Genomic DNA, 24174 nt, shown 5'->3' with positions numbered 1-24174 from the left:
GAACGGAGCCCCCATTCGTGCCACTATTCAAGAAATCCGAACACGCGCTCCAAGAAGAAGATAAGTGGCTACGCAAGATGCTAGCCAAGGGCTGGATACGAAAATCCAGGTCCAGTGCAGGCGCACCTATCTTCGGCGTTCCAAAGCCCAACGGGAAGACACGAATCGTCGTTGATTACAGGAAACTCAACGACATCACGATCAAGAACCGATATCCACTACCCAACATCGAGGAATCGCAGGACAGACTTACCGGATCAGACTGGTATACGAAGATCGATCTACGAGATGCATTCTATGCTATCCGCATGGCGGAAGGTGAGGAATGGAAGACGGCATTTCGAACACGCTACGGATTGTACGAATTCACGGTTATGCCAATGGGATTAACCAACGCACCCGCCTCCTGTCAGGAGATGGTAAACGACATTCTCAGAGACCTGCTCGACATATGCGTCATCGCATACATGGACGATATCCTCGTCTACACTAGAGGATCTCTTGAGAAACACAAACGACAAGTACAAGGCGTATTCGAAAGACTCTCCCGAGTAGGATTCCGGACCGCACCCGAGAAATGCGAATTCCACAAGAAGGAAGTCAAATTCCTTGGCTTCATCATCAATACAAGAGGAATCGCAATCGACCCGGAAAAGATCGAATCTATCAAAACATGGCCGACTCCGAAGACAGTCAAGGATGTACAGTCATTCCTTGGACTAGCCAACTACAATCGGAAGTTCATCAGAGACTATTCTAAGATCGCCACACCACTGTCAGATCTTACGAAGAAGGACCTCAAATGGAAATGGGAACAACAACATCAGGAAGCATTTGACAGGCTAGTACAGATGTGCTGCGGAGCACCAGTACTAATGATGTTCGACACCAAGAAGCCAGTCTTCATCGAGACTGACGCATCGGATCTAGCCATAGGAGCATGCCTCACACAGATACATGATGGGAAACGACACCCAGTGGCTTACTATTCACGGAAAATGTCACCCGCGGAACAAAACTACGATGTCCATGACAAGGAACTGCTAGCCATCGTTGCAGCACTGCAACACTGGAACTACTACGCGGAAGGAGCACCAGGACTAACGATTCTTTCTGATAACAAGAATCTAACCTACTTCACTACGACCAAAGTACTAACCCGAAGACAGGCCCGCTGGTCGGAACTGCTCGGACAGTACAAGTTCGAAATCCGCTACACTCCAGGAAAAGAGAATGGTAGAGCAGATGCCTTGAGTCGAAGAGTCGACTACATGGAAGGAAAAGAACCCGTACAACAACGAGTTCTCAAGGCCAACCCGGACGGAAGCCTTAGTGCCAACACACAAGAATTCAACAACATAGTGCGAATCCTCAACGACACAGAGGAACAGTTTCCAATACTACAGGGAAAATACCAGGTACCGAAGGACCGAGAAGAAGAATGCATACGACAACATCACGACGATCCCTCAAGAGGACACCCAGGAGCAACCAAGACTGTAGAGCTCATCCAAAGAAGCTTCGGCTTTCCACAGATGCGGCAAAAGGTGCTCAAATACATCAAGCGATGCGAACATTGCCAGAAAAACAAGGCTGAACGACACGCAAAATACGGACATATACAGTTTAGGACTCCACCACAACAACCATGGGACGAAGTTACGATGGACTTCATTACCAAGCTCCCGCCCTCGAAGGACAAGGTCACGGAAAACACGTTTGATATGATCATGGTCATGGTCGACAGACTCACCAAATATGCACACTTCATACCTGCAAGCGAAAAATATACGGCGGAACAACTCGGATACCTCGTGATGGACAGGCTAGTACGATACCACGGATTCCCGAAAATCTTCATTACCGACAGAGACAAGCTATTCACATCGAACTACTGGCAAACACTGGTCGGAACCATCGGAATCAAACACAAACTATCTACGGCCTATCATCCTGAGACAGATGGACAAACGGAAAGGACGAACCAAACCCTGGAACAATACTTACGACACTACATCAATCACGCACAAGACAATTGGGTTACACTACTCCCCATGGCACAAATAGCACTCAACAACCACAAATCAGAGACTACGCAGGCTACGCCATTCTTTGCGAATTATGGACGAAATCCGAACCTGTTCGGAAACCCGCATAGTCATCCCCAAGCTGAAAGAGCAATGGTTGCAACAAAAGACATGAAAGAAATACACAAACAACTCGAAAACCGCATCCAAGACTCGCAAAAGACAGTCGCCAAGTCCAGGCAAGAAAAAAGAAAAATGGCACCTCAGCTTAAGAAGGGGGATAAGGTCTATCTTCTTACCAAAAATCTGAAGACAAGAAAGAAGACCAAGAAGTTGGATCACGTCAAGGTCGGACCATTTTTGATTGACGAAGTCAAAGGACCAGTCAACTACCGACTCAAGCTACCAAGGGATGCAAGGATCCACCCAGTGTTCCACGTATCGTTACTGGAACCCGCTGACGCCGAAACCCCATGCCAAGAAACATTCCACTTCCAGCCGGAAGAAGAAGACGAGTTCGAAGTCGAAAAGATCCTAGACCAAAGGGGCCAGAAGTTCCTAGTCAAATGGAAAGGGTACGACGAGTCCGAAAGTACCTGGGAACCTCGAAGGAACCTCACGAACTGCCAAAAGCTCATCAGCGATTTCCTCTGGAAAGCATAGGACCAACCAACCCTACGAACTGCCACCGGCCTCCAGGGCAGTACCACCAGGAACAACGCCAGAAGGGTCGATCGCGTTGTTAATAAAATCAAGCGACGACCAGACGGCGGGAGAAAGACCGACTGTTGCATCCGCCGCTGGACAATCCACGTCCTCGTCCTCGACGAATTCCCCAGACTCCTCCATCTCAGATTGCAGGCACAGGGCCTTCTTTCTCGCCCGCTCCTCCGCCTGCCTCAAGATTTTCTTGTTGCGCATGAGCCTGGCTAGAATGACAGCGAGCTCTTCCTCATCTTTCTCAACCTTCTTTCGATACTCCTCCCGAGTCCGGTCCAACGACTCCCATGACAAGTTCACACACTTGCGACCCCGCTTTACACACTCCGCACATCTCAGCCGATACGATCCCTCCATAACGATACAGTCGTGGCCGTTCAGAAAGCAATGGTCGCAAGGAATGACCGACGGAGAACCAAAGGCGATAGTTTCCTTGTAGAGGCGAAGACGGTTGCGGGAAGAAGAAGAAGACATCTTTGGAAAACAAGAAGCAGCTTACCCAAACCTTATGACCTCAGAGCTTCGGGACGAAGCTAGGCCAGAAGGGGGATGGTGTTACGGTTCGAGAGCACAGCCGCCTCGACCTCCACGCTCATTGGCTCAGGCAGCGCCCCACTCGAAAGCCACTCACTCCAGAGTGGATGATCGGGAAGACACGACGGGCCAAGGAAAGCACAACAACAGGGTGCCTGAGGCAACGAGGGCCTGGCTGCACCCGATCATTCCTTGGCAGTGCTGAAGTGATCAATACTCACTCGAGGTGATGATTGATCACGACTTCTCGAGCGATCCCAGAACATCTGGGATTCTCCTTTGTATATAGCGAGCGATGAGTATCGCCTCTCTAGATAGTCATCGCGTACAACTCACTGTTCTATCTCACTGATTGGAATCAAGTGAATCTTCCTACTTCGTTACCTTCCTCTAGACTACCCGACAAGCTCAAATCCCGATCGAGCTCAAGCTTCTGCTTAGTGAGATCTTAGGTCATCAGCATCCCGCTCATAACCTAACAGGAACGCTCACAGCCACTCGCTTCACACTCTGGAGCAGACAGGGGCTTGGCAAAGGGAGCTGCTCTGTCACGTGATGGACAGCTGCTCAGTCGGAGCAGAAAGAGCGGCTTGGGAGAAAGCGCTCTAACCGCTCTCTAGGGATAGTATATAGACGACGCTCTTTACCGTAGGATAGGAGTGTCACGGGCGGGGGCAGGCAGGAAAGGTAGGTGATGTCACAACAGGTACAGAGTGCTACGGACAGGCTTTACAGACACTGTGCTACCCTATAGGTAGCCCTCTTTGACAGGACGTAGCTCGAAGAGAGGAAGGGAGAGCTTTCTCTCTTCGAGCGTACAAGTGTGCAGGCGCTCCCGTGCTTTCCGCGCACGTGAGCCGGGGCCGGCGTTACTAACTTCCGCCGACTTCCAGGCAGTCTTATGTCTACGGGCCCAGCCCGTGACAAGGAGCCTCGTGCTCAACTCAATACAACTCTCTTGGGGTTATGTTACAAACCTTTCAGGACCTTCTCTGATATACCACGAGGACATTGCGGGGATCGACACTTCCTAGGCCAACCCCATATCAGATTAGGGTTAGGCTGCCGACGGACCGGCAGGACGTAACACTATACTATCGAATAGTACTATATAGGAGCTAGTATATAGAGTCTAGAGTCCTAGGTATATAGTGTCACGGGCGGGGGCAGGCAGGAAAGGTAGGTGATGTCACAACAGGTACAGAGTGCTACGGACAGGCTTTACAGACACTGTGCTACCCTATAGGTAGCCCTCTTTGACAGGACGTAGCTCGAAGAGAGGAAGGGAGAGCTTTCTCTCTTCGAGCGTACAAGTGTGCAGGCGCTCCCGTGCTTTCCGCGCACGTGAGCCGGGGCCGGCGTTACTAACTTCCGCCGACTTCCAGGCAGTCTTATGTCTACGGGCCCAGCCCGTGACATTACTCCCTTCCTAGCAGTGACGCTCCGAGTCACGTTCTTTCAAAATAGGGCGAGTGCAGCGCACTCCCTTCCTAGGCAGCGTGCAGCTCCTCTTCCTCGGGTCTTACCCGAGGGCAGAACAAAACAGGACAGATACTCTGCAACAGCGGAGCAAACAGGTTAGCTCCTGCAAGCAGGAGCCTTCCACGGTATCGCCTTTGGTATGTACAGCCCGCTCGAGGAACCCAATCCACCATCGTTGCTGCGACTAGTACATAGAATCCAAAGACAATACCGGAGCTTTACTGTACACAGTTCTTCGTGGTCAGGACGGCCCTCTTACTGCACTAGAGTCACTGGGTGGTCAGGCCAGTCTCATATGCAGCCCCTCAATTTACAGGAACCCCCCGGAGGGGACCCCCATAGTCAGTTTTGTCTGATTGGTCGCGAGCAGAAGATTCCAGATCCAACATAACTCTTCAGAATTCGGGTTGCTTCCGTGGTGCAGCGGTTATGATTGTCCAGCAGGAATCTGGGGCCTCGGGTTCAATCCTCGTTGGGGGCAGGAACCAAGTATCGGATTTCGAGCGGTTCAAGCTGTAGGCGCGTAGCACGGGTCATGTGCAGGTGGGCGATGAAGTCGGGACATTTTTCCCGGCGACGACGGGTGAGATATGGCCATTCTCGGCGGGGAGGTCAATCTCCTCGGGGTCACGCGTTCGAGTCGGTTCGGGGCAGCGGCGTTGGGTGTACATTCGGGTCGCGACCGGTCGGAGGGGGTAGTTGGCGGAGCAGGCGGGCGTGCCAAGAAGTCATGTGACTTTTTCCGGGGTCTGGATGCGCGGAAGATCTTCGACTCCAGTGGGCTCGTGTAACCTCTGGCGGTTATCGCTGCAGCCGTATGCTAGCGCAAGTCTGTAACGTCCAACGGATTTCAGGCATTATACTGCGGCAGGAATCGTGCTTAGTCAGCTCGTCCAGTTGGTCTGGGGCACAGGTGTAGGCCGAGAGACACAACGTCTGTCTCTTCGGTTGCCATGCTTGACGCTCGAGGTTCGAACCCTCGACGGGCTATGCATAACGTTGATAGCACCTGCGGTGTCTCAACGTCGTGCCGACTTTTGCTCTTTACACTGGCATTTGGCGGGGCGCTGGTTTGAGCGGGTACCGGCGGTGGAAGTTCCGGACGAGGTGTGGCACATCCTCGATAATCGTATCGGCAGGCTCTGTAGTCGGTACGTCGTAGCCTTTCCATTTTACTACGTAACGCAGTCGTTCTTTGCCACCGCGGCCGCGGCGGTCGACCTTCGAGTCGACGATCTCTTCGATTTCCCATTCCTCGACCCCGTCGACGATAACGGGCGGCGACGGGGGCGTACGCTGATAGCCGTGCGGGTTGTTCGCGGCAGGAGTAAGCAGATCGTTGTTAAACACCGGGTGCAGCTTCATCGTCGCTGGCAGGTCTAGTCGGCAGGTATACGGTTTGACCTCAAGAATGCGGAACGGGCCTAGGTTCTTCCAGTCAAGTTTCTTCGTAGGGCGGAGGGTCTTGATATTCCTAGCGTCGAGCCAGACTTCTTCTCCAACAGAGAACTTGCGTGAGGCGCTACGGTGCCGATTTGCAGCCTCTTCATATCGGGACTGTGCGAGGCTGGTCTCGGCCTTTAGGAAGTCGGTAATCGCCTTCATATCTGCGACGAAAGATTCTGCTTCTCGACTCGCAGGGGCGTCGGTCGTATGCTGTAGGACTTCGGTTCCTAGGAGGGGTTGGAAACCGTAGGTAGCTAGGAACGGAGACAAGCCGGTAGTTTCGGAGAATACTGAGTTCGCTGAGAATTCCGCTAGCGGTAGCCATTCTACCCAGTCGTCTTGTAGGTACGAAACGTACGCACGCAGGTGTTGTTCGAGGACTGCATTTAGCCTCTCGGTCTGGCCATCTGTCTGCGGGTGGTAGGCAGTCGATGGGGAGCAGGTAATCCTTAGTTTCCGCGTAAGGTGTTTCCAAAAGTCAGACATAAACTTGGCGTCCCGATCAGAGACAATGTTAATCGGTTTCCCGTGGAGTCGGAAGATATTCTTAACAAACAGGCGAGCAATCTCTTCGGCGCCGTCGGTCGTAAGGCATGGGACATAGTGGCGTAGCTTCGTAAGGCGATCGACGACTACGAAGATAGCGTCGACCCCTTCGGACTTAGGCAGGTGTGTAATAAAGTCCATCGAGATCGAATCCCAGGCACGGTCGGGTGTCGGTAACGGTTGTAGGAGTCCTCGATTACGTTGTCGGCTAGGCTTAATCCTACTACAGACATGGCAGTTCTGGACCCAGCGGCGGATATACGCGCTCATACCTGGCCAGTAGTAATCCCTCGATACGATCTGGTACGTGCGGGCTCTTCCAGGGTGTCCGGCAGCTGGGGTTTCGTGGCAGAGGCGGAGAACTTGGTCGTAAAGCTCCTCGTTGTTCGGTACGTAGAGTCGGTTTCGGTAGAAGAGCAGGTCCTCTCGTAGCTCGCACTGCGCGAGCTGGATCGTCGGGTAACGGCTTTTCCCTTCTCGTATTGCGTCTATTATCTCGCAGAGGGTCTCGTCGGTTCGGTATCCTTGCCTTATCGTTTCCTGGAGCTCTTCGGGGATCTGTACTGCACTAATAGCGTCTCTCGGCGGGGACTGTTCCCTTGTTCGGATTGGGAAGGCGTATAGCTGCGGTTCCGGCGTAGGCAGCGTATAGATCGTAACCTGGTCGGAGAACGATACTCGTTTTTGTTTCCTAGGGGCAGGGAGGTTTTCTCGTTTCAGAATCGTTTGGCTCTGGTGCTGTAGGCGTTCATCCCCCTCTTTAGGCAGATCATCTGACCTCCTGGTCAGAGAGTCGGGTTTTTGGCCTTGTTTCCCTGGTCGGTAGGTAATCTGGAAGCGGAAACGGGACAGAAATTCGGACCAGCGCGCTTGACGGCGGTTAAGTTGCTTTGTCGTCGTAAAGTATTCCAGATTCTTGTGGTCGGACAAGACTTTGATCGGGTGTTCGGCTCCCTCGAGTTCAGGGCGCCACTCTTCGAAACAGCGGATAATAGCAAGCAGCTCTTTATCGTAGATCTCGTAGTTACATTCGGCAGGGCTATGCTTCTTTGAGAAAAAGGCGATAGGTCGTAGTATTCCTTCGTTATCGTATTGGGAGAGGATCCCGGCGGACACGTAGTCGGAGGCGTCGGTCTCGACGATAACTTCCTTAGTCCAATCGAACGGGGCGAGTATCGGGCCTTCTACGAAGGCTTGCTTTAGGTCGTCGAAGGCTTTCTGGCAAGCGGGAGTCCAGGCGAACGGAGTGTCCTTGCGCGTAAGAGCTGTAAGCGGCTGGCAGATTTTCGAGAAGTTCCGTATAAAGCGGCGGTAGAAGTTCGCAAACCCTAGGTAGGACTGGACGTCGGTAACATTCTTCGGTTCGGGCCAGTTCTGGATTGTCTGGATCTTTTCGGGGTCCATCCGGATGCCGTTTTGGCCAACGATCATCCCTAGGAACTTAGTCTCGTGTTGGAAAAACTCGCACTTCGATAGCTTTGCGTAAAGACCTGCATCTTGCAGCTTCTGTAGGACAGCTCGGACGTGTTTCTCGTGTTCTTCCCGGGTCCGGCTATAAATCAGGATATCGTCCAGGTAGGCTGAGCAGAATTGGTCGAGGAATTCGCGCAGAGTGTCGTTAATAAACCGCTGAAAGGTTCCCGGCGCGCCGGTGAGTCCGAAAGGCATAACGAGGCTTTCAAATAGTCCGAAACGGGTCCGGAATGCAGTAAGGTACTCTTGCCCTTCCTTCATACGCACATTGTTAAATGCAGAGATAATGTCGATCTTCGTAAAGTACTTCATTCCGCTTAGGTTGTTCAGAGTCTCGGTCGTTAGCGGGAGCGGGTATCGGTCCTTAACAGTAAGCTCGTTTATCGCGCGGTAGTCTACGCAGAGCCGTAGGCCACCTCCGGGCTTCTTAACGAATAGGACAGGGGAGGCGACTGGGGAAGAGCTTGGTCGGATAAAGCCCTTCTGGAGGTTCTCGTCTAGCCATTCCTTTAAAGCTTGCAGTTCGTCTCGAGACATTCCGTATAAAGGGCCAAATGGCAGTTCGGCGCCCTCTTTTAGCTTAATGTCGTGGTCGTACGGGCGGTGCGGGGGAAGCTGGTCGGCTAGCTTCGGAGAAAATATAGAGCTGAAGTCACGGAGGCACTCGGGCAGCTGTCCTTCGATATCGGCCTTTTCTTCGGAGGTGAATATCGACTGTAGGTCCTCGATCGTCGTATAGCAGAGGCGGTATCCTCTCTGTTGCATAGGCGGGGCGGCGTACTTCGTAGCAGCTTGGAACGATATCCTGAATACGTCGACAGTCTGGCGTTTCCCTTCCTGGATCCGGGGAAGACGTTTCGTATACATCTGGACAGGTCGGGACTCGGCTGGAACAGAACAGTGCTTCTTACAGTATTCGCTCCTAAACTGGAGGGTAGAGCGGCTCGGGCGAATATCGGGATCGTGGACCTCAAGCCACGGGTATCCTAAGATAATAGGACTACCTCCTATCTCGGTAAGGCGGAAAACGACCTCCTCTTCTAGGTGGTCGTTAATTCGGAGCATACAGCAGGTGCCATAGCGGATAGCTACCCCTTCGGCGTTGCTATCGGCGTCAAACGGAAGCATAATAACCTCTTTCTCTAGAGGTTGAATACTAAGGCCTTGGGCCTTAGCCCATTGCAGGTCCATCATTGCGTAGGCTTCGCTACCAGTATCGACTAAAGCATAGTCGGAGACAATCCTCCCTTGCAGGGAGATTGAGAACGGGATTTTCGGTGACGTAGATCGGTCGTGTTTATACGGAACAGCAAGTAGTGGTTCGATCGAGGAACGGGAGACACGGATAATTTCAGGCAGAACAGGGCTGCGCGGACCTAACGCCGGGCTGCGACTGAAGCCAGGCGTACTCCGTTTTCCGACGGCGGAGGGGAGGGGGGAGAATTGGTGCGTTGCGGGCTCGGCGGGGATCGGCCTCTCGAGGGAGATATAGCGGCAGCTGTGCGGCGGCGTTCAGCGTCGCGCCTCTGAATAGCTAGGGGGCGACGGTCGGGTTCAGGGCAGCCGGCGACTTGGTGTCCGGGTTTGTGGCAGCGGTAGCAGTTCCCAAGCTCTTTGTCGGTCTTGCGACCTACGTCTAGGTCCATAGGGTCGCCTATGTTCTTAGCTCTCGCAATAGGGCTCTTTTCTTGACGGGTAGGCTGGGGAGTGCGAGGGCGGTTATCGGGCACAGCGGTACGAGTATTCGAGTTCGTCGGTAGGCGGGGGCGTTCGGTCTGGCGTTGGTGTTGGCGGTACCGGTTATCGAGCTTCTGTAGGTGTCGGGTATAGGCGCGGTACTCCTGCGTAGGGGCTTCATTATGTAGGAGCATATCTTGGAGTTCACGGGAGATAGCCTGAGTAAGCAGCGGAGCTAGGGCTTCTTCGGCCATTTCTCCTTCCTGGGCAAGTCGATCGAATTCGGCGATAAAGGTACTGAACTCCTGGTTGCGTTGTTTAAGGCGGTATAAGGCGTTCTGGGCATTCTGGATGCGGTCGGGGTCGCCATAGGCAGACTCGAGGAACTCGAGGAGTTGCGGGTAGTCGACGAACTGAGGCACGCCATATTTCATCTTCGGTAGCAGGAGGTTATACGCGTCGCCTTGAAGGCGGCCGGCAACGTACGTAAGGCGGGAGGCAGCGGAGGGGAAGCGGTCCAGGTTGGCAGTCATTTTAGCGTAAATCTGCTGGACGAAACGGCGGAGGTCCTTCCTTTCGCCGTTGAACTGGGCCGGGTCGGGGAGTCGTTCGGAAAGAGATAGCTTGGAAGGTGTGGCAAGAGCAGGCGTAGTCTCTCTTGCTGCAACATCTTGAACAGCCTTAGCGGTAGCGGAAGCAGGTGGAGAGTCGGGCGTAGGTACGGTAGGCGTGGGGTTCTCGCGCGCAGCAGCGAACACCCTATCTCTCTCGGCCTCAGCGACGAAGGCCTGGCGCCGGGCGGCCTCAATCTCTTGTCCCTGATACTGGATAATAGCGTTCTTATCCTCCAGCTCTTTCTGGTATCGGGAGGCTAGCGATTGCGCTCCCTGGGCGCTCTCGCGTGCATTTTGCAATTCCTCCTCGAGGCCTGAAATATAGGCATCGAGGTTGCGGAGGTAGAAGAGCCACTCGGTAGGGCTCTCTTGTACATACTGGGTTAGGTCGGCAGGCTGATCTACCGCCTGAGGAGGCGACGGTCGCTGGGACATCGGAAGTGCGACAGCACCTAAGGGTAGGAGCTACGTAGTGTCACGGGCGGGGGCAGGCAGGAAAGGTAGGTGATGTCACAACAGGTACAGAGTGCTACGGACAGGCTTTACAGACACTGTGCTACCCTATAGGTAGCCCTCTTTGACAGGACGTAGCTCGAAGAGAGGAAGGGAGAGCTTTCTCTCTTCGAGCGTACAAGTGTGCAGGCGCTCCCGTGCTTTCCGCGCACGTGAGCCGGGGCCGGCGTTACTAACTTCCGCCGACTTCCAGGCAGTCTTATGTCTACGGGCCCAGCCCGTGACATATAGGAACTGTTACGAAGTCGCGTATCGTCGCATGTTATCGGGGGGCACTAAGGGACCCTCTCTCGTATTGTCGGGCAAAAGAGGATACAAAACTATCTACACTATCGAATGGTACTATATAGGGGCTAGTATACAGGGTCTGGGGTCCCGGGTATATAGGAACCAATATACATGACTCACAGCAGGGCCCAGTGGAGTGTCAGTTCACAACACTCCCCTTGACAGTGCACTGGGGCTGTTCAATCCACCTCCTCATCCCAATCATCATCCTGATCATGTGCAACTAGGGCCAAGGCCTTTGAGTCTGAGATCTTGTTCTCAGAGACCACCTTTATTATTCCTTGGGCCATTTCCAAGTATGGGCAGATTGAAACATAGTGCCCAGCTTGATTGCATAGCTTGCATCTCAGTCCTTGTCTGTCAGACATCTTGCTGTCTGATCTTCTTCCTCTGTGAGATGATGATCCTCTTGATGATGCAGCTCGGGCTGCAAAGGCCACCTCCTTTGCAGTTTGGAGTTCTGAGACCAGCTCTTCATCATCCTCCCCTATGCACAAAGATATCCACCAGATTGCTTTGTACTGTGACTTTGGGGTGATGGGTGTGTGTGTCTCATGGGAGATTGTGTGATACAGGTCTTCTCCCCTCAAGAAGATTTCCATCCTTCTGAACCATCCTTCTGCATTGTCCTTGCATAGGATTGGGCATGGTCTTTTCTGAAGTCCGGAGGATTTGTCTTGAGTATCCATTGTAGTCTTGTAGAATTAGTATTGGGTCAGATGGAAAGTTGTCCTTCTGTCCCAAGGAGAATCAAAGCGGGGAAAAGTCAAATGATTGCAGGGTTCTTCCTATACATGGGTCACCCTCTGTCCCTCCTCAGATTAGAGCCTCCTGTTGGAATGATCCGGCCATCAAGCAGCCGTGCTTTCCTGCTGGCATATGGGAATCAAGGGAGCATACCACTTTGGCACCCTCCAGCTCAGGACTTCCTGTAGCTATCCCATAAGACAAAGGTAGGTTCATGACTCCTCTTGATCCTGGATTCACCATTGGCCTCCAGAGGTAGTGAGAGGTTCAGGCAGTCTCTGAAGTGTTATGAGCCATCAGCAGTCCATGTCAGAACTGCCTTGCAACTGCTTCCTCCCTGAACATAACATATCTGGTATAAACCAAGCCTTTGGTTACTGCAAGATCTTCCTTTGAGAGTTGGCAAGTTCTCCCAGCACCAGAGATAAGGTACTAATCCAGACAGCTTGGGGTGCAGTCTCTGAAGTGTTATTCTGCCAACAGCAGGTTTGGTGTACTGCAGGTTGCTGTTACACTTTCTGCAGCCCTCTGTTGCAACATCCTCTCCCCTTGTTGTCTGTCTTGGTGTCCTCACTCTAACTATCATTCCTCAATGCTCTTCTCTCTTCTGCATTTGGTCTCAGCTGCAGGTGGGCTGGCTGCAATTCTGCATGCAGCTGCACCGCTGTTTTCAGTCCCTCAGCTAGGGTCCATGGGGTCCTACACCCAGTTGCAATCTGGGACTCATGTTTAACCATGGAAAGGGTTTTGCTCCTTCTTTATACAGGGGCACATTGTCCTTTGTCCCTGAGCACAGAGGGCACAGTCCTTCCTCTGTGTGCCTGTCTTCACCCGCAGGCTCCTGGCGCAGTCTCTGCTGCTACTGTCCCTGTTTATACAGCCACAGCTCGGGCTGTTTCCTTGCTCTTCTAGCTCGGTGTCTCGCTGTTGCCAATAGCGTTCCTGTTGTCCTGCCTTCGGCTTCCGTACTCTGTCGGTGAACCGCGCCTCGCCTTCTATCGGAGCTTGGAATACAATAGCGCTAACCCGGGCTCATAACCTGTTACGAAGTCGCGTATCGTCGCATGTTATCGGGGGGCACTAAGGGACCCTCTCTCGTATTGTCGGGCAAAAGAGGATACAAAACTATCTACACTATCGAATGGTACTATATAGGGGCTAGTATACAGGGTCTGGGGTCCCGGGTATATAGGAACCAATATACATGACTCACAGCAGGGCCCAGTGGAGTGTCAGTTCACAACAGGAACTAATATATAAAACTTATAGTAGAGCCTAGTAGAGTATTAGCTTATAATAATTACTACTAAAACTATCTAAAAAAGTAGACTAAAGCGATACTAGTTACTAGAATATACTATAGATAAAATAGGTAAAGTTCATTTCTAGATTTAAGTTATTATAGGTTTGATACTAAAAATCCGCCATAGCAGCCTGAGGCATCAAGAGCTGACTCAACATTGATTCTCTCTCGGCGTAAATCGTATTTCGTATCTCGCAAACTTATAACACACACTAACGCCACGCAAGAACACCCATTGGTATCGACTTGTACCACACAATGTCCCAAATCGCCGTTCAGGGCAAACGAAGACCGCACCGCAAGTCAAGGAACGGCTGCAAAGAATGTAGAAGACGCCGCATCAAGGTAGGAGCGCCCTTCTTATACCTTGGCCCTGTAGCGTCACAAAGTGCTGACTATCTCCGGCAGTGTGATGAGACCAGGCCACGTTGTCTCGCGTGTGAGCGATATGACCACGAGTGTGTCTACAAGGAGCAAGTGGAAGTCGTAAGCGCTACTGCTTCGCCGTCCACTCCGGCCGAATCACCTGCTGGAACTCTCGACAATGACAGCATCACTCTGAGCGCGAATGATCTTTACCTTTTGCATCATTGGACTCGCGTGGGAAGTCGGAGTATCGATGCATCTCCCAAACTCCATGATCTGTGGCAAGACCTATTTCCCCGAATTGGCTTCAAGCACCACTTCGTCCTCCACGCCATCTTGGCCCTGTCCGCTCTCCATTTGGCCGATCAGGAGCCAGCTGCACGCAGCTCTCGTTATTGGCATGATGCTGTCTACCATCACGTTGAGGCATTAGGAGACTTCCACAAAACCATACACCGCATCCCAGAGCTCTCGGTCGAGGTATGCGAAGCACTGTTCGCCTGCGCCACAATCAACGTGGTCATAGTGCTGTGCCTGAACTTTCGTTTTGGCAAGGAGAGCGATGATGACGCCGAGCAACGTGTACTAGGCGCTACCTGGATACCAATGGTTCGCGGAGTGCAAGTCTTGCTGGCACCCACGTACGACCGCGTGCGGCTCGGCCACCTTGCCCCTCTTCTGCACAATGCAAATTGGGACGACCTGGATCCTCAACGCGATCCATGTCCCGAAGATGAGCATTTACGTCGTCTGGGATCAGTCTGGGCCGATGACGATGACAGAGAACTATATGATCAAACACTGTACAATCTTCGCAAAAGCTATGCACATACGATGCGGCGAGGGTCAACGCACGAAGGGATTGCCGACTGGAGTGAGCATAAGAGTTCAGCTGGCCCACTTCTCTGGGTGTACGCGACTTCTGAAACATTCTTCTCCCGTCTAAACGAAAGAAAGGACGCGGCGCTGTTACTCTTCGCCCATTTTGGTGTCCTGTTGTACCAGTTGGATATTCAAGGGCATTGGTGGGTGAGAGGAGGCGGCCAAGAAATCGTTGCGGTGGTAGACAATTTGTTGTCGAAATCTCCATGCGCGGCCTGGATGGAATGGCCAAAGAACGCTGTTAGCCATGGGCAATACGCTGGTATCTCAAGTGTTCCTGGTCAGCTGTTGACCACAACCGGGAAATCGGAGGCTCAGATCAACAGCTCGTCATCGACGGCGGAAGATCTCACTCGAAAGCCATGAGTGGCCGGGCGCGTCTTCGCCAGAAAGCATTCGTCATAAAGTGCATCCAATGCAAGGGATCAGGGTTGCTCAGTCCGAACAGCTTTCGCGGGAAGTGATTGCCTTCGATGCCAGTCATCGATACTCCGGCGGCGCAGTACATTGCTGTGTGTTTGAGGAAACTACTCAGCTACGCCAACGCGCCGAAGAATATGGTTCGGTACCATGGTTTGCGAGCCTGCAGCTGATTCGATGTTGCAGCTTCCCAGTAAGCATTAGGGCGCAGAGGGATGGGTGAGGCTGTAGAGTAGCAGCCAAAGATTCATCCGAAACTTTCCATGAACGACGTCGCGACCCAGCCGACCGCTCCCATGATTCGAAAGGCAGACGACAAAAAATTGCTTGTAGCCACAGTGCCTCTGCGGCAAGCTCTCTTATCTGGCACAGAATCCCTCACGCTGCGACCTCGGGTGTAACATACCATTCTGGACGCTTGCATCGGAGTGGCACTAGCTGAGCTGCAATTCACGCTGAGTGGCTTGAGAAAAGTACTTCGTACTGCACATAACCTACCGTGGTCACCATCTTTCCCAGCGTTTGCTCACCTGGTTGCCTGCAGTGCACGCCAATGAAGCCGAGATCCTCTACTCCCAGGACGTTACCTGATCATATGAAGTTCATGCAGAGCTTCTGGTGACCAATAGTCCGTGGCTTGGCATTGTCACCCACCTGCACAGTTGCGATGGAAAGTGAAGCGAAGCAGAGCTGAATGGTGCCAGCAGAGTCATGCTCGCCAGTACTCTGAGTTAGCACCGGCCATGGGATGGAACTACCTGCATCGATGTCAAGATCTCGCAAGGCTGAAGCTGAGAGTCATCATGCCTAGTGCTGCAGATTCTTGCTGAGTTTTCGAAAAGTGGCACCGAGTATTTTTCAACAACACCCGTACCAAACGCATACTTGAGATGTCCCAAGATTGCGAGGAGGCCGCGCTGCTTGCTCTGGCTGCGGAGACGACCACTGGATCAGACATATGCGGGCCATCGCAACCACAAAGTCCTTCGATTCTTCCACTCGAGATCAAAAGAGAAGACTGTGCCACCGTCGAAACGCAAGGAAGCGGGGCGGATAACCCAAATGACGACTCTCGTGTGTCTGGGGTGCTTGTACCAGATCTAGATGCGCCTTTTGAGACTGCAGCATTGCAAAATGTTCCAAGCTCGTTTAGGTCCTCAAGCACGTTCTCTCAGAGCACTGAATCACTGATGGGGAGTCAAGTCTTCGATATTTCCGAGCATCAACCTGCGACTCGGTACTCTGGGGAGGCGGGCTCAGTGGCGGATGCACAGGCTGCAGAACTCGCTGTTCAATATACCTCCGATGCTAATTCCATTCACTCAGAGCATCAGCCGGATGTCAGCATGCTACAACAGACACTGTACAAAGACAGGTGTCACAAGAATAACATATCATTCAGACAAAGCTGGCGATTCGCTGCAGTGCGTTGCATTGTTGGTGCATGCGCGGTACTGCTTCTGAACTCATCTGTCGCCGTCGTAGCAGCACTCAGATGGCCACGAAAGCAGGGTGTATTCACCCTTTATGAGGGAGATTGCGATGTCGTCAACAATTGGTCCACTTATCTGCACTTACTCATCAACTTACTGAGCTCCCTCCTGCTCGCATCTTCGAACTGCACTATGCAACGTCTTGCTGCCCCTACAAAAGCAGAAGTGGACGCCTCACATGCTAAGGGTTGCTCACTCGATATAGGTGCTCCAAGCATGCGAAACATCTTGTCATTGAGAGTGAGCAAGCGTCGAATACTCGCATGGTGGCTCATCTGTCTCACCAGTCTGCCTATCCATTTATTCTACAACTCGGTCCTCTTCAAAACGGCGGCAACAATCGGTGACTGTAAGCAGTAGGCTCGTGGCTTATTCTAGCGCGAAGCACGACTGATTGAATACCTTCCACAGATGACATGTATCTGGCTAGTCCGGCAGTTCTAGACGACCGTGATGCAACGCTGTACCGGCGAACTCGAGCCATCGAGAGAAATTGCTCCGCGCAAGGTATTAGCAAAACAGCTGGATGCTGGAACGCGGTGAATTCGACATTCTGCGACGAGCTGCAGTCCAAGGACCGTTACGAGGGGATGGATCTGGACGAGTGGCGTGCATGGGGAAATATCAGTTTCAACAACACAAGCACATTCTTCTGTCCAATTACAATATGGAGTTCTGATCAGAGATTCGATCCAGGGGCGAAGAATACGAGCTGGGCATGTTCAACATGGAGGCCGGACGAGACTTCGCCCCAAGATCCATTAACTTCATACAATTGCAGCGATCCAACCAAGAAAGTTAACGACAATTTTGCTCTGAAACATTTCTTGAGATACCGAGATAGACTGGAGTCTCTCACAAATGATCAATGCATATCAGCATATTCCCGGGCGTGGCTCCCTGACCGCGGCCCGGTGATATTATGGACAACCGATGTCGACCATCAGCAGGATATAGGCTGGATTGAGACCTTTGAAGCCTATACAGCTAATGACTACGACTGGTTATGCCCAAAGGCTTCGGACGACTGTGACCGGAGCACATTGTCCAGTGTCAAAGATCGTCCAGATCTTTGGACTATCGAAGGCTACACTGGGAAGTACCTGATCGATGGCTGTCTTTCTGTGCGGATCACCGAGCGTTGCACCTTGCAAGCCTCGATGCATATCCTGCTCGTGGTCATCATCTGCAACTTCATCAAAGTTGCGACAATGCTATGGACTCTTTTCATGGACAAAGACCTGCCACTATTCACGGTTGGAGACGCCATAGCCACTTTCTTGTGTGAGCGACCAGGCAAACCACGAGGCTCATACACCGCAACCGATTCTCCAAACCAGTATGGCAATCGACGACAATTCGCGGCAGTAAATAAAGCCCAGTGGATTTCAACGATAGGGTTTTGCGGCGCCGTTCTCTCATGCGGAGCCGGACTCCTGGTGCATGGTGCCAGTACAGTGCGTGGCTATGATAGGGACTTTGTTCCGCCATTCCAATCCAAATGGTCCTCTATACATCAAGGAGCGTATAGGCATATCCTAATACCAGGTCCATCCAGATTGCAAAGAGTCAAATACCTGCTTGCAGTTGTACTGGCTGTGAATATTCCACAAGTCGCCATCTCCCTGCTCTACTTTGGCATAAATGCCTTAGCTACTACGATACTGCTTTCTCGAGAAATATGTGACTACTACATTCGGAAACGGCCGCTACGAGTCTCAGAGCCACAAGGCGCTCAGACCTCGACATACTTTCTCACCCTGCCGTATCGTTACAGTTTGCCCCTGATTCTCGTTAGTACGATTGTCCACTGGCTGGCTTCGCAGGGGTTCTTCTTAGTACGCTACGTACGTCTAGGCTTCAACCGAACGACGATGGAACTCTATGAACCTGAGCACTACAATGAAGAGGATGATGGGGTCGACTCAATTGCCATCTTGTTCTGGCCTCCAATGCTCGTGGCACTCCTTATAATACTCATGATTATCCTCGCCGTGATCAGTTTGGGGTTTTGGACACTGTACGGACACATGCCCATTATCGGTAAGCCACTGTATCGCGTCATATGTGCTATATACTTTGGCCACGCTGGTTGAATATCCAGGATCGAATTCCCTGACCATAGCAGCAGCATGTCAAAGACCGGACGATGACAACGATGCAGCATATTTGCCCATCAGCTGGGGAGAGCTAGAGCATAAGAATTCTGACGATCCGTGCCACTGCTGTTTCACCTCGAAAGAAGTCCACGAGCCATGTTTCGTGCAAGAAAGGAAGGATTTGAGCCCTCAGACAAAGAAGCGGAAACTGCTTGGAGCTATTTTCGAGAGGAAGAGGACATCTACGAGTCGAAGAGAGGAAGAGGAAGTCGAAATGGTCGACTTACCAGACGTCGCGAGCGAAGAAGATGTGAGCCACCGGTCACCAACGACACATTAGCCATGGTTGTTGGCGGTCCGTGGCCCCATCTATTGAACCAAGAATAAGTGGTTCCTGCTTCAAGGAGCATCCCCCAGTATTCGTCAGTACGGCACTTATGAGCAAATGAACGGTCGTTTGTCGGCCGACTCTGTTTGCTTAGCACCTCAGGGACAGCGTTTGGCGTCAAAGTCGGCTATACGATATGGAAGACTTCAGTCTCTCGTTTTCCAGCTTCTTGCTCGCGTACGATTTCGCCGTCCATTATGCCATGAATGTAGCTCTCCGCTCATCAGTACTAGGATATTGACTCAAGAGGTAGTTGTGCTTACCATTCGCCCACGAAGACGTGAAGTCCGTTGTGCTCGCGCAGAAGAACGGGCTTTCGAGCGCCGAATAGAACAACAATCAGGAGCCCAGGCTTTGTGTTGCGTGGGAACGACCCCCAGTACCCAGCTTTCGTCCTCAAGATTAGATCCTGTGCACCTTTCAGATCAATGCGACTGTTGTACTCGAGACTGATAATCTCCTCTTCATTTGCGGCGGTCGTCGGTGGGAATTTTACTCGTTCTGATACCATGTGTCCTTCCGGTCCAAGTCTACAGGTTTCGCTCCTATATCTGTTGATAGGTTTTTCGTGTATTGATCATGCGACAATATCCGCCAGAACGTGTCGGACTCCATGGTCCCCGAGTCAACAAGGATTTTCTTTAGGTCGCGCACATGAGATTCCACGATTTGCTCCCTCCGAAATTCGAAGTTCTGATCGTAACGCAGATTGTCATTATGCAGTCCTTCCAACTGTTGGTCCCGATCCGGTATGACGTCCACTCGAATTCCTCGAGCATGAAAGATTCTCTCATCGGTGAACTCGAAATTATATGGAGAATGAAGATATAACGCAGCGTTATGCACCTGATTGTGATTACCATAAGGCTCCGCACCATGTCTGGGAGTCATCACCGGAGCTTGAACGCGGTCACTGCCAACATTGCCAGCCTCGTATAGACTGCGCCAGTCCGGAACCCAGCTGGGCATCTCTGTGAAGAACGACTCTACATACGGGTTCTTCCACGAGAGCACATCCAACGTTCCGGTGCTCAGTATGGCACAGGTGGCAAAAGCAGTGTATACTTCAACAATCTCGGCGTCGTAATCAGGAGGAGGCACTAGTGCGCGTTGCTTGCCGCTCAGAAGCCCCATGATCGCATATATTTTATCTCGTGGATCTGATGCGCGCTGGAGGCGTGCATATCCAAGCAAATCTAGCAGTGGCATTTCGTGTCCTGCTTCACGGGCGGCATTAATGACCGCCACCGAAAAGGGCAAGTTGATCCAGCGAAGTGTTTCGAACTCCTTGGAGATTGCTTCGTTCATGCGATTTTGATCATTATCGCCTTGTGGCATCGTTCTTCGGACCAACCCTCTAGAGTCATTCCTGTAGTAACGTCTGTAGTCGCAGAGAAAGGCGCAGAATGTCTTCCAGTCCTCTTGGAATGCCCCGCAACGAATAACCGCATCACGGGCGAGTATTGCTTCCTGCATGACCCAAGCTCTTCCGAACCACTCCCTCGAGAGCATACTTTGTACAGCTTCGTTTGCTTGCGGGTGCATTTTTGCGTGATCAAAAACACTGCCTTCCGCTAATTTGCCAGCATCGTCGACTGATTCTTGCTTCCAGAATTGGTAGGTAATTCGAAGGTATGGAGTTGTCTTCGACTCTGGACCAACCCACACGATAACACGTTTTGCATTCTGATAGATCGCAGTCATCATTTGAACTTGAGTAGCCCTTTCTTCGTTGTCCCGTTGATTGATACAGACAGCATCAACCCAGAGGATTCGTGGCCGCCCGTCGCGGCCCCGAAGCTCCTGCAATGCCATGAATAGGTTCTGCGTTACATTGTAAGATTTCGCTCCAATCCAGACGGTTCGAGCGTCCGATGCTTTTCCCCAAGCGTAAGACAACGCTTCGTACTCTGCGCTCGTATCTGATCGCTCCACGGCGAGAGAGCACTTGATTGGATCTGTATTGGCTGAGCATGGCCAAAGAACCAGCAGTCTTATGTGCTGATCGCGCGTTGGCAGCTTGGCGTAATGCAGTCTTTGTGCAGTCCCGTCCTCCGTGGCTTTCGTCGATCGAGGCGCCGATGTTATGCTCCACGCGTGCTGTCGAACTAAGGCCAACATGGTCAAAGTCATAGAAATTGGCGACAAATCGAAGTCACATCTGGTGCCTTCATCGTACTGGCGCACCAAGACCTCGTATATGTTGAAGAGGAGATTGGTCAGATCTGTGACAACGATGGGTAGAGAAGCAACCAACGCCCTAGCGCGCGAAAACGCCTCTTTCATGGACCCGTCGTGAGGTACAGTTCCAGTCATCAATGCCTTCCTAAGGGCTTTTACGTAGGACTCGTGGCAGATACATAGCAGTCGTAGATAAACTGAGTGGCGACATCGCTGTGCCTCAGTCCAGATGAGGCTGCTGCGACGCAGCGGCCGTGTCGGTTCCACGTCAGACATTAGAACGATGTCAAAAGTTGGTTCAGATGGAAGGCGGCCGTGACTGTGATTCCAATGTTCAGCTGAAGTGGAGAGCTCGACGCCTGCCAATTTTCAGCTGTAAGATGCATGCAAACGAGCTTGCCCAAGGCCGCACCTGCAGTGTGCATCGGGGCAGTTTCTCGAAGCGAGCTTGCCAGCGCGCACTCGCAGGCCAAGACCGAGATCAGTTCACCGGTCTCTTGAATGGGAATGCACACGTGAAAGTGAGATACTGCAGCCACAACTGCAAATCCTCCCAAGTCTTTCAGTCTACTTTCGAAATCTTTTCAGAGCATCCCTACATTGTGGAAGTTCGGAAGCGAGATCCCGGCACCCCCTTCAACTAATTGTGACTCTGCAACCATGTCTCAAGATCGAACTGGCAAAGATAATCCCGAGGAACAGGACGAAGATTGTGAAGTAGAGAACATCGTACGTGAACTATCACTTCTCGAGGTGTTGGCTCAAGGACCGGAGGAAGTGATAGAAGAGCCAAAACATCAAGAGCAACAACAGGCTATTGTGAGAGTGGAATACCAAGGCCCGATCTGTGAAGATGGGACGCGCAATTGGGTGACTTCCTACCCCGATGACTGCAGAGAAGAGCCCGAGAACGACAGACAGGCCATAATCCTACGTTACAAGAAAGACAAAAGCGAGCGAAGAAAGAAACCACTCTACCTGTACTCAATATCAGTGCACAACACGGAGCTCAAGAGTCTGATACAGGACGCGTTTGATGGCTACCCTGGCTTCGCAGAAGAACTTGCTAGCGGCAAATTCACCTATGACTTTGAACAATTTGTACATCGTTGGTACAGATTCGGGGTCAAGTTGACCTCGTTGCAGAATACTACGCTCGGTACCCAACTCGAAGTACTTTACGCGGCACTGAAAGAAGAAATCGGCAAGACGGTAGAAGAGTTCCGCGAGCTGCTGCGACAAAGACTCATCACCTACGGACTGTTGAGCACTTTGTTTGCCCCAGGTGAAATCATTGTCAATTCGTCCGGCGGATTGCAAAATCTGCTTCGGGTGCTATCCACTCACTACAGTTGTGGAGATGATCCCCACTTCAATATAAGAGCACAGTACATCGATTACGATGGTGCTCGGTACGGATTGGAGGATAGCTGGCTGCGAATCAATCCTTTCAAAGGCAGTGAAGCTATCGAAGGTTTGGAATATATCCCTCTCACGCTGTTTGAAACAAGAGAGTCCTTTGTACTTCAGCTAGTGGACCGTGGTCGTCGAGCTATAGAGCTCAATCAAGCTGGATATATGATGCACGCTGGCTTTGCACATCTTGGAGGTTCCCGCTCTCACGTCTACGTAAGTGTACATTAATGTTGCTCGGCATACTCTAACTTTTCTAGATCGAAGGAAGAATCCAAATCGACCCAGATGGGTCTTCCAAATATAATAACACCGTATATCTGCACAGAATGCCGGATGATCTGGGACCAGAAAACCCAGGTGCGGATCTCGCATAGCACAGAAATGGCTCAAGAATTGACGTCTGCGACAGAACAATTTTCAACGACTCAGCTCATGCTCATAACGTCTAAGATTCGTGGTTTCGATTTCACGAACAAAGAATGGGGGACGTTTGAGGTGGATAACATTGCCGAGATAGCCTGGAACGAGAATGCGTTCGATCGACTTGTTGTATCAAGCGCGCGCAAGAGACTGGTGAAAGCTCTTGTTGATGGCAATGAGTCACACAAAGGGAGCCTGGACGATATCATACAGGGCAAGGGTGAGTAGCGCGCTTCAATGCCATTGGAAAGTGAGAATTCGGCTACTGACCTGTTGGTTCAGGACAGGGATTGGTCATTCTGCTTAGCGGTCTGCCAGGAACTGGTAAGACGCTCACGGCCGAAGCTATTGCCGAGCATCTGCGTATCCCACTATATTCCGCGACTGCCGGTGAGCTAGACGTCGGAAGTGCGTCTCGTCTGGAAGCTGCGTTGGAGAAGAAGCTGCAGCTGGCGGCCAGATGGGGTGCTGTACTGCTCCTCGATGAAGCTGATGCCTTCCTTGAAGCTCGGAAGGATGGCGATACTGAACGCAACCAAAGAGTAGCTGGCAAGTTGTCCCAGTAATGATCCAACACCGTCGAATCTGCGGCTGACTTGTCTCGTCGCAGTCTTTCTTCGTTTGCTGGAATATTACAAAGGCGTCCTGATAATGACGACAAACCGTCAAGTGACATTTGATCAGGCATTTCACTCTCGCATCCACCTGACTATGCATTACGATGCATTGGATCAGCATGCTCGAGCTCAAGTGTGGAAGACATTCCTGAGCAAATCGAATCTTGCGACATCAGACTATGAGCGACTCGGTCAGCTGGATCTCAACGGAAGACGAATCAAGCACATGGTGAAGATGGCACAACTCCTGGCACAAAGCGAGGGAAGCGAGTTGCAGATGGAGCATATCAACGATGTTCTGGATGTTGCTATGCGTGGTGAGCACTCTTTTGCTAATGTTTAGGAAGTCTTATGTTGTCGGTGCTGGTAGGTGTACAGCATGTAAGTGACGACCTAGAGAAATCAAACATGAAGCGCCCTGGCAGCATGGATATACATTGTGTTGGCAGTCTCGACATCGAGTAATGCTATTCGCTCACCTACAAGACATTTGCCAATATCGTCGCAAGCATCGAGGTGAAT

The 24174-nt window shown here is 51.8% G+C and overlaps 4 protein-coding genes across 4 annotated transcripts; 3 read left to right on the top strand and 1 right to left on the bottom strand.

Annotated features, from left to right (window-relative positions):
* Window positions 1–13628: 13628 nt before the first annotated feature.
* On the top strand, window positions 13629–14984 carry CKM354_000778100 (uncharacterized protein; the record flags this gene model as incomplete). Its single annotated transcript, XM_044803139.1, has 2 exons — window positions 13629–13715; window positions 13779–14984. 2 exons carry the CDS (start codon window positions 13629–13631, stop codon window positions 14982–14984), a joined length of 1293 nt encoding a protein of 430 aa, XP_044659074.1.
* Window positions 14985–15928: 944 nt separating this feature from the next.
* CKM354_000778000 (uncharacterized protein) lies at window positions 15929–18970 on the top strand (the record flags this gene model as incomplete). The annotated part of the gene is made up of 3 exons (XM_044803138.1): window positions 15929–16880; window positions 16943–18574; window positions 18636–18970. The coding sequence occupies 3 exons, from the start codon at window positions 15929–15931 to the stop codon at window positions 18968–18970; spliced, it is 2919 nt and encodes a 972-aa protein (XP_044659073.1).
* A 175-nt stretch (window positions 18971–19145) lies between these two features.
* Window positions 19146–21151, bottom strand: CKM354_000777900 (uncharacterized protein; the record flags this gene model as incomplete). The annotated part of the gene is made up of 3 exons (XM_044803137.1): window positions 19146–19230; window positions 19282–19452; window positions 19515–21151. 3 exons carry the CDS (start codon window positions 21149–21151, stop codon window positions 19146–19148), a joined length of 1893 nt encoding a protein of 630 aa, XP_044659072.1.
* A 708-nt stretch (window positions 21152–21859) lies between these two features.
* Window positions 21860–23995, top strand: CKM354_000777800 (uncharacterized protein; the record flags this gene model as incomplete). Its single annotated transcript, XM_044803136.1, has 5 exons — window positions 21860–22828; window positions 22873–22972; window positions 23025–23255; window positions 23318–23584; window positions 23646–23995. 5 exons carry the CDS (start codon window positions 21860–21862, stop codon window positions 23993–23995), a joined length of 1917 nt encoding a protein of 638 aa, XP_044659071.1.
* Window positions 23996–24174: the final 179 nt, after the last annotated feature.

Source organism: Cercospora kikuchii (assembly GCF_019650295.1).
Source record: "Cercospora kikuchii DNA, contig_00004, whole genome shotgun sequence".
NCBI lineage: Eukaryota > Fungi > Ascomycota > Dothideomycetes > Mycosphaerellales > Mycosphaerellaceae > Cercospora > Cercospora kikuchii.
This window is presented reverse-complemented; position numbering and strand designations above follow the sequence as displayed.